This window comes from Gekko japonicus, unplaced genomic scaffold (genome assembly GCF_001447785.1).
Source record: "Gekko japonicus isolate JY-2015 unplaced genomic scaffold, Gekko_japonicus_V1.1 scaffold131, whole genome shotgun sequence".
Lineage (NCBI taxonomy): Eukaryota > Metazoa > Chordata > Lepidosauria > Squamata > Gekkonidae > Gekko > Gekko japonicus.
The window spans coordinates 628,150-637,993 of NW_015167061.1; the positions used below are offsets into that span (position 1 = coordinate 628,150).

The following is a 9,844-nucleotide window of genomic DNA, read 5'->3' on the forward strand; positions in this document are numbered from 1 at the left end:
TCACGGTCCCTACCACCAATGCTCCCTCTAAGCTGTGGAGTCTTGCGAGCAAAAATTCTACTTTGTGAGCTGCTGGCATTAAAGTTGTGAGCCAGCGATTGGGCTGCTGCATAAATCAGTCTGCTCTGGAGCCCCATCCTCCCTGAGCTCAGACAAAAATGTGTGAGCCGGAGGCTCAAAAACTGTGAGCTAGCTCACACTAACTCAGCTTACAGGGAACACTGCCTACCACCACCTCTTCTGGCACCTGGAATTTCGCGACGGTCCCTTGCCTGGCGCCGGCCCCGCGAAGGAGGCGGCCGCGCATGCGCTGAGATGCGGCTGCCCTTGCTGCGCGCTTGGCCGAGCGTTCGAGCCCCGCCGGCTGCACTCGGAGCCCCTGGAGCCGCCGCGATGGCCGCGCAGTGCGGGCAGGGCCGGGCCGTGCGCTCCGTGCTGGGCACCATGGAGTTCGGGCGGCGGGCGGGCGCGGAGGCCAGCGGGGCCATGCTCAAGGCCTTCCTGGGCCGCGGCCACCGCGAGCTGGACACGGCCCACATGTACGCGGGGGGCGAGTCGGAGCGCATCCTGGGCGCCCTCCTGGCCGCGGAGCCCCCGGGGGCAGGAGCAGGTAGGGCAGCGTGCCGAGGGCGCGGGGCGGGCCTCTCTGGGCAGGCGCAAAGCGGGGGGTGGGGGGAGTCTCGGGAGGTTATCTAGTCTGACCCGCCACAAAGCACCCATGAACATGTGCAGAGCGCAGCGTCGGAGACTTCGGCTGCGGTCACACGCAGTGCCCTTTCCACATGGATTCTGCCAGTTCGTACAGTAAAATCCAGTTGGAAAGGGCACTATTTCAAGCGTGTTCCGAGTCCTGCCAGCCGCATTCGGAGAAGGGGCAGGTAGGGCTGGGTGCCAAGCGCCGGGGGCACAGGGCCTCTGAACAGGTGCAGAGTGTGTGTGTGGGGAGGGCTTCTAATGTCCTGGTCCCACTGGTGGACCTCCTGATGGCCCCTGGTATTTCTGGCCACTGTGTGATACAGAGTGTTGGACTGGATGGGCCATTGGCCTGATCCAACATTGGCTTCTCTTATGTTCTTATGGGGGGGATGTATCCTGAGGTCGTGTAGTCCAGCCTACAGTAAAGCACATATGCGCATGTACAGAGTGCAGTGTCATAAGCTGTTGAGGCTAGTCTAAACTATTCCAGAAAAGGCAGTGGGGGAGCAGGCGAAGTGGGCAGACCAGGTGGGCAAACTGAGCAGTCGAGAGTGCTTCTGAACATGGGCTTCACCTGTTCTGTCCCACATTAAATTCCTCCAGTTTCTAGGAAGTGGTGGAGCAAATGATGGGGGGGGGGGTGCTGAATATGCTAGACTTCTAATGCAGCCTGCAAAACTGAGCAATAAAAAGGGTTCTCTTGAGCACAGGCAGAGTGTCTTTCCCTCTCCAGGCTCAGTCTTCCTCAGTCTGGCTGACCCTAAATGCGATCACCACTAAATTCAGTTTGTGCACAAATCCAGATTAAGGGAGGACCGTACATGAGGTTCCACAATTCCCCTCCCGTTCTCTGAGTGGGCCTCCCCAACCTGCCCCTGATGAGGTGGGCTCTAGTCCCCGGAAACGTCTGCCGGAATAACATCTGGCCCGTCTTTCAGGGGCTGCAAAACACGGGCTTATTTTTTGTTGCCACAGCTTTTCTCCAGGAGCTTTGCCCTTGAAGTAACTTTCCCCTAGACCATTTTATCTAGGATGGCTGATAAACCAGTTATTTAACAACTAGGGGACTTAAAGTCCCACAACTAGACTTTGCCCTCCTGCAAAGACACCTTTCCGGCATGTCTAATCTCAGATGTCCGTCGGCTAACAGTGGGTTACTGAGTGGCTGGGAAGGAAATGTGCTCTGCGCATGCTCAAAGATATTCTCTCCTTTCCTATGCACCCCCCCCCCCCAAAAAAAAGCCAGAGGTTACAAAATAGGCCCCCGGGGCCATGAGAGAGCTTGTCTTAAACTGAGGCTTGGGTAGGGAGTATTTGCCATGTTGGAGGCAGAATATGTGTTGGGGGAGGGCATGGCCATCCGCATCACACTCTGCTTACCAAAGGCGTCCAGCTGGCAAAATCCAGAATCGGTCTAGATGGGTCTGAGAACAACAGAAGAGACTCCCCGGAGCAAAGGGGGATTCTTGAAGTGGCCAGCTGGATACCCCTGGACGGCCCACAAGCAGCGCTTGAAGGGAGCAACCTCCCCCCTGCTGCTTTCCCCAGATCCCACTGACAGACCCACTGGTAGACCGCTATCACCAGTAAGCAGTGGATGGAACCTTCATGTTGCAAAGTGCTGGGGACAGACAAGAAGGAAAGACCACCTGTTCCCCCTTTTGCTGGGCTTCGGAGTGGCCGGGAGCCATCCTGTAGAGCCAGTTTGGTGTCGTAGTTAGGAGCGCGGACTCTAATCTGGGAGAACGGGGTTTGATTCCCCACTCCTCCACATGCAGCTGCTGGTGTGACCTTGGGTTAGTTAACAAGTTCTTTCAGAGCTGTTCTCTCAAGAGCAGTCCTCAAAAGAGCTCTCTCAGCCCCGCCTACCTCACAGGCAGGGTTCCCTCTATGCTGAGTGAGTGTGAGCTAGCTCACAGTTTTTTAGCCTCCGGCTCACACACTTTTTGTCTACACTCAGGAAGGAGGGCTCCAGAGCAGACTCATTTATGCAGCAGCCGAATCGCTCGCTCACAACTTTAAGGCCAGCAGCTCGCAAAGTGGAATTTTTGCTCACAAGACTCCACAGCTGAGAGGGAGCATCGCTCACCGGGTGTCTGTTGTGGGGAGGGGAAGGGAAAGGAGTTTGTCAGCCGCTCTGAGACTCCTTCTGGTAGTGAAGAGCGGAGTAGAAATCCAGTCTCTTCTTTTTCTTCTTCTTAGACGGACCGGTGGTCCGAGCCAGGCCCTCTTCTCTCCCTCCCGCCTGCCCGTCCCTCCCTCCTTGAATTCCGTGAGTCAAGAAGAAAGGCACATTTTCCACCCTGCTCCTCTCTCTCTCTCTCTCCCCCCTACCAGTCAAAGTGGCCACGAAGGCCAATCCGTGGGACGGCAAGACCCTGAAGGCGGACAGCATCCACTCCCAGCTGGAGACCTCCCTCCAGAGGTTGCAGATGAAAAGCGTGGACCTCTTCTACCTCCATGCCCCCGACCACGAAACGCCCTTGGAAGAGACCCTGCAGGCCTGCGACAAGCTGCACAAAGAGGTGCCAGACCCTCAGACTCTCTGGCGAGCCCCCCAGTGTGTGTGTGGGAGGATGAGGGGCCTTGAGATTCGGGGCTTCAGTAGGGAAAATGAACTGGTGACACTGCCCTTGGGGGCTCTGTGGGCAGGCGGTTGGCTAGTCAAAGAAATTAATCATAGATCTGACACATTTTAATCTGTCTATCAAGTCAGCCAGCATAAATTAGAATGTGTGTAGAACATCCCTCGCCCATTGTATGGCCCATCCCTTGGTACCCAGAGGTGTACTGCAGCGGAATTCCTGACACCAAATGTGGAGAATGGAAATTCAGTTCCTTACGCAGAGAATTGGTGGTGAAAAGTACTTGTTGTGACCAGTGTTCCCTCTAAGTTGAGTTAGTGTGAGCTGGCTCACAGTTCCTTAGCCTCCGGCTCACACACATTTTTGTCTTAGCTCAGGAAGGATGGCTCCAGAGCAAACTAATTTATGCAGCAGCCAAATCGCTCGCTCACAACTTTAATGCCAGGAGCGCACAAAGTAGGATTTTTGCTCACGAGAGTCCACAGCTCAGAGGGAGCATTGGTCCTGACCAGTGTTCCCTCTAAGCCGAGTTAGTGTGAGCTGGCTCACCATTTTTTAGCCTCCGGCTCACACACATTTTTGTCTCAGCTCAGGAAGGAGGGCTCCAGAGCAAACTAATTTATGCAGCAGCCAAATCGCTCGCTCACAACTTTAATGCCAGGAGCTCACAAAGTAGGATTTTTGCTCACAAGACTCTACAGCTCAGAGGGTGCCTTGGTGGCGACCTTGTCGGCTTTTCAAGGCACGAGCCATTCGGAGGGGGTTTGCCGTTGCCGTCCTCTGCAGAGTGCCCCTAGACTTTCTTGGGGGGTCTCTCCTCCAAGTCTTAACCAGGGCCAACTGTTCTTAGCTTCCTAGATCTGATGAGATTGGGCTGGACTGGGCCGTCCAGGTCAGAGTGAGAGAGGTTCAGAGGTGGTCTGCCATGGCCTGCCTCTGCATAGCAGCCCTGGGCTTCCTTGGTGGTCTCCCCTCCAAGGACTAACCAGGGCTCACCCAGCTTAGCTTCCGAGAGCTGATGAGATCCGGCTCGCCTGGGCTGTCCAGGTCAGGATACAGGATCCACACAAAATCTCTCTCTCCTATCCCTCCCCCCCCCCCCTGGTAATTTTTACTATAAGTAGTACTCCCGAAATGATTTCCTTTGCACAGGTTTGAAGAAGTGAACTCTCTCACAAAAACTCACATTGAAATAAATGTTAGTTTTTAAACAAAGATGAGCCAGTGGCCTGCTCTATTAAGTTAGATCTTACGGTTAAGCATTGTAGGTATACAGAGCCTCCATGTTCAGAGGCCCTCTTTCCCCATGTACCAAATATTGGGGAGAGCAGCTGCTTTCATGCCTGGCTCAAGGACTTCTTGGAGGCGTTGAGCGATGCTGGATTTAGGTGCACTTCCGGCCTGTTCCATCTGGGCTCTCCTCAGCTTCTCTGTCACATTGGCACCAAAGCAGAGCTGAAAATGTAGAGATGTTTTGCGTTCTCTTTTCAACAGGGGAAGTTTAAGGAACTCGGCCTCTCCAACTACGCAGCTTGGGAAGTGGCAGAGATCTGTACGCTCTGCAAAGCCCACAACTGGATCCTGCCGACGGTGTATCAGGTGAGAGTCTTGGCCTTGTTGAGGTCTACGACTTTAATGCTGTTGTCTGTGTCCCCTTGTCTGGGCTCTTGGCCAGAGACGTGGGAGACATCTGTGGCACACTCAATATGACTCGCAGACTAGTTGCTGTCAGGGTGGCGGTGTGACAGACAGGGTGGAGCCCAGAAATCTTGCATAATACAGTAGCGGTTGTAGAATCCTGGTGATTGAGGATCTCAGGTTCTCATTTTTAAAAACTGCATTTCTGGTCCCCATAGCTGTGAATGTGTGGGAAGAGAAAGCGGGGAGATGATCATTAGTCTGCAGTCCTGCACAAAAGAGCTGATTTTTGCAGGCCCTCTAAAGGCACCAGGGGAACCAAGATTGTGTGTTTCTGGTCAGTTGGCAACAGCCACCCGTTCCACTGCTTCCTGAAGCCACTTCCCCCTTGTTCCTCTTTCTGACAGGGCATGTACAACGCCACCACCCGCCAAGTGGAGCTAGAGCTTCTGCCGTGCCTTCGGCACTTTGGGATCCGTTTCTACGCCTACAATCCTTTGGCAGGTAATGAACCGAAAGGGGGGGGGGGAGGCCAGGTGCTGCTCTTAGAAGCAAACAGCGGTTGCTCTAGGGGATGGGTGGGGAGCCCCAGAGATGTGGGAAAAGTTGACTTGGGATATGCCAACTTCCAAAGGAAGCAGCTGCAGCGCACTGCCAGATATTTGATGGACACCATAATTTGTAGGTGATCCCTCTGTTCAGATGTAGTGATTTAAAATATTGACACACCCCCCCCCCCCCTTAGTGCTCTTGGGAGTTACTGGATTTGTTTACTTCATTTAGACCCTGCCCTTCCCACCCAAATGGAACCCAAAGCGGCTTACATAATTCTGTAAGTTTGAACCTTACATCCCTTTCCACTGTATTTGAAAAAGCGTGCTTTTGCACACGAAAGTACATACCTTGAATAAGCCTTCGTTGGTCTTAAAGGTGCCACAGGACTCTAAATTTGTTCTAATTCTCTTCTGTTTGGTGTAGTGGTTCGGAACGTGGACTCTAATCTGGGAGAACCGGGTTTGATTCCCCACTCCTCCATGTGCGGCTGTTGGTGTGACCTTGGGTCAGTCATAAGTTCTTTCAGGGCTGTTCTCTCAAGAGCAGTCCTTGAGAGAGCTCTCTCAGCCCCACCTACCCCACAGAGTGTCTGTTGTGGGGAGAGAAAGGGAAAGGAGATCGTAAACTTCTCTGAGACTCCTTCGGGTAGTGAAGGGCGGGGTATAAATCCAATCCCGTCCTCTTCTCCTCTTTATCCTCACAACTGCCCTGGGAGGTAGGTTAGGCTGAGAGTGTGGGACAGGTGCAAAGTCACCCAGCAGACTTCCACGGCAGCCTAGGGGATCGAACCTGGGTCTCTGAGATCCCGCCCTGACACTCTTAACCACGACACCACGGATGGCTTCTCCATAAAAAAAGATTAAAACAATGTTATTGCAAGCCTGCAAAACCTGTAAAGGAAGCACATTGAAGCCACCAAGCGTAGCGACTTAAAATCCTAAAAAGCATTTTGCATTTTGCAAAGCAGACCTGGGAGAAATTGAGCAGGGGGTGAGAGGACGAGAAAGCCTTATGAAAGGCGAGGCAGGATAGAGGCCACCTCTTGATCCGGGGAAGAGGAGGACGGGTCCTTCGTAGCTTGAAATCAGATGTCATCTTCTGCTGTCTCCACCGTTTGGACCACCACATGTCTAGTGGAGGCACCTGGGGGCAGGGTTATTATCTACAAACCTGGGGTCATCTCTAGGCCTGCAGAAAACGTCCCCACAACCAGTGCTCCCTCTAAGCTGTGGAGTCTTGTGAGCAAAAATTCTGCTTTGTGAGCTACTGGCATTAAAGTTGGGAGCAAGTGACTTGGCTACTGCATGAATTAGTTTGCTCTGTTTGCCAGTTGCCAGTTTGGTGCAGTGGAAGAGCCAGTTTGGTGTAGTGGTTAAGTGTGCGGACTCTAATCTGGGAGAACCGGGTTTGATTCCCCACTCCTCCACTTGCACCTGGTCAGTCACAAGCTCTGGCACAGCCATCCTTGAAAAAGAGCAGTTTGTGTCAGAGTTTCTCTCAGCCCCACCCACCTCACAGGGGGGGAGGGGAAGGGAAAGGAGTTTGTAAGCCGCTCTGAGACTCCAAGTGAAGGGCAGGGTATAAATCCAATCTCCTCCTCCTCCTCCTCTGGAGCCCTCCTTCCTGAGCAAAGACAAAAATGTGTGAGCCGGAGGCTAAGAAACTGTGAGCTGGCTCACACTAACTCAGCTTAGAGGGAACACTGCCCACATCTGAAAAAGAATGGGGAGGGGCCATGAAGAGCTTCCAAACTGTAAAAGCAACGTGTGCAGATGGAGACACTGCAGAACACCCCCCCACACCCATGTCCAGAGGGTATTCTGGGTTGCTCTAATAGTTGTTCCTGAATTCCTACAGGAGGCCTTTTGACTGGGAAATACAAATACGCAGACAAAGACCTGAGTCAGCAGCCAACGGGCAGGTTTTTCGGCAACGACTGGGCTCAAATCTACAGGGACAGGTGAGTTCGCTGCTGGTAGCAGCCGCTAGCATTTCCACTGCCGTGAGCCAATGGAGAGGGTGTCGGCAAACACAGTGGGGAGGGGGTTGTGGAATGTCCCCAAGAATTGTTGGTGAGCAGAAAGGATTTTGGGGGGGGGGATGAGTCTTACCCCCTTCTCCTGGTCTTAAAACTGGCAAGCTGAGCTGTCGTATTCATAAAGCAAAGTACAAGGAATACGAAGCTGTTCCCATTGTAATGTTGCGTTTAGGATCTTAAGAAACTTCATTTTTGGAAAGGCGCTAGTCCTCAAGATAGCTGAAAATAGGTGGATCGCCTGAGCCTCCTGTCCAAGTGGTCAAGGCTCCCGGGCCTCCGCTGACCCCATCGTGTGACCGTTATGCAAGAAGCAGCACACGTAAAAAAAGAAAGCCTCGTCTATACAGGTTGACTTTGGAAGACATCCAGAATATATTGGACCTGGTGGAAGAGTGTAGAATTCGCAAACCGGGATAGTTTTGTTACGAGTGTGTACACATCTGCATATTTTAGCTGCTGAAGAAGAATGCCGTTTCGTACGATAAGAATCTGGAAATATGATTTTTCCTTCCGACACCCCGTCCCTCCGACACAGGTACTGGAAGGAGCATCATTTCCAAGGGGTGGCCTTGGTTGAAAAGGCACTGCGCGAGGTGTACGGCTCAAACCCACCAAGTATGACCTCAGCTGCTCTGCGCTGGATGTATCATCACTCAAAGCTCCAGGTAAGGGAGGTTTGTGGTCAGACGCAGACACACACGTCCCCGCTGGATTTGGGGCTGAACTTGAGACCTGTTTCCACTTGCAAAGGGGACATCTTCAAAATCACTTCTGAATGACCGAGTGGAGCCCCCCCTCCCCATTTTTATATGCTCAGAACTAAGGGGGTGTTTCTCCTGCCAACCTAGCAGTTTGAAAGCAAGAAATTGCAAGTAGATAAATAGGGACCACTCCGGTGGGAAGGTCACAGCGTTCTGTGCGCCTTGGTGTGTAGTCACGCCGGCCACATGACCACGGGAACGTCTTTGGACAGCGCTGGCTCTTCGGCTTGGAAACGGAGATGAGCACCGCAACCCTAGAGTCGGATTCGACTGGCTTTCGAGCAAGGGAACCTTTACCTTTACAAGGGGGTGTTCTGTTTGTATTCTGCAAAAACCCGGGGGGGAAGAAAACGGATTACCGTGACAAAAGGGCTTTGGGCACCAAAAGCCCCAAAGAAATATCCTATCTCTCAAGTACAGAAACAATGCCTTCCAGTACTGCAATTTCGGGGGCAGTGGGCAAGTGGGGATTTATGGTATAGGAGTTAGAGCAGAGGTGTCAAACTGATTCGTTACGAGGGCCGGATCTGACATAAATGTCACTTTGTCGGGCCGGGCCATGTGTGCCATGAAACAAGGTACTGAAGGTATAAACTGTATAAAGGACAGCAGCTGGTGAGCTCCGAGTTAGTGCATCATCTCTACAAGGCCCCATGAGCTGGGAGGGAAAACCCACACTGGGGCAGGCTGGAGAGCCAGCGGTGCAGTGCTGGGCAGACGCTCCCACGCTGCTTGATGGCTGCAGGCGAGGTTGTTCCGCCACACTGAAGCCACAATCGGAGTGGCTCCACCTATTCCCTCCAGCAGTCTCCCGTTCCCTTCCTTGCACTCGTTGCTCGCGGGCCGCATAAGAGCCCTGGGCGGGCCAGTTCCAGCCCCCGTGTTTGACACCCCTGAGTTAGAGCCTCAAGCAGTGGCCACCCACTTCAAATTCCTGGTCTGCCGTGGAGCTTGCTGGGTAACCGGGGCGGCCGCACAGTCCGCGGGGACTTTGGGGGGGCGGCCTAAGTGCCCAAGCGCCGCTCCCCCCCCCCCCCCCCCCCGGCAGGCGGACCGCGGGGATGCGGTGATCGTCGGAATGTCCACCTTGGAGCAACTGCAGGAGAACCTGAAGTGCAGCGAGGAGGGTCCCCTCCAGGCGGGCGTGGTGGAAGCCTTCGAGAGAGCCTGGGAACTCAATGCCCACGAGTGCCCCAACTACTTCCGCAGGCAAATAAATGAGGCGGGTGGGAATTCCAAGCGGACTGGTTGTTTGTTCTAAGGGTCTCCGCATCACTGTATTCTTGCTGCCCAGGAGTCCCACCTCCTCTCCCCTGGGCTCCGGCCACTGTTGCCTTCAATCAATAACATTTCCCCCCCCCCCCCCCCCGTCTGAAATTTAGTATAAATGGATTTTGATTCTTATGGGTTTTCTCTGCCTTTCTACAGAAGAGGGATAAAAGTAGCGTGGACGTTCAAATCATTATGATTGAAGGCAAGGACTGGACTGTTATGTCACCCTCCCCCCTGCTTTGAAGAACCTTTTTTTACCCAGTTCTGAATAAATTGTTTCCTAAACGAAGGTGCTCTGT

At 53.4% G+C, this 9,844-nt stretch overlaps 1 protein-coding gene across 2 annotated transcripts; it reads left to right on the forward strand.

The window, feature by feature from the left end:
- The first annotated feature begins 308 nt into the window (after positions 1-308).
- On the forward strand, positions 309-9,637 carry AKR7A2 (aldo-keto reductase family 7, member A2). 2 transcript variants are annotated; one of them, XM_015412595.1, is made up of 7 exons: positions 309-610; positions 3,034-3,221; positions 4,776-4,880; positions 5,327-5,423; positions 7,332-7,434; positions 8,048-8,177; positions 9,322-9,637. In XM_015412595.1, the coding sequence occupies exons 1-7, from the start codon at positions 316-318 to the stop codon at positions 9,532-9,534; spliced, it is 1,131 nt and encodes a 376-aa protein (XP_015268081.1). In that variant the 5' UTR covers positions 309-315; the 3' UTR covers positions 9,535-9,637. The 2 variants fall into 2 exon arrangements, with proteins under 2 accessions (XP_015268081.1, XP_015268082.1); XM_015412596.1 differs by having other exon boundaries at positions 309-604.
- Positions 9,638-9,844: the final 207 nt, after the last annotated feature.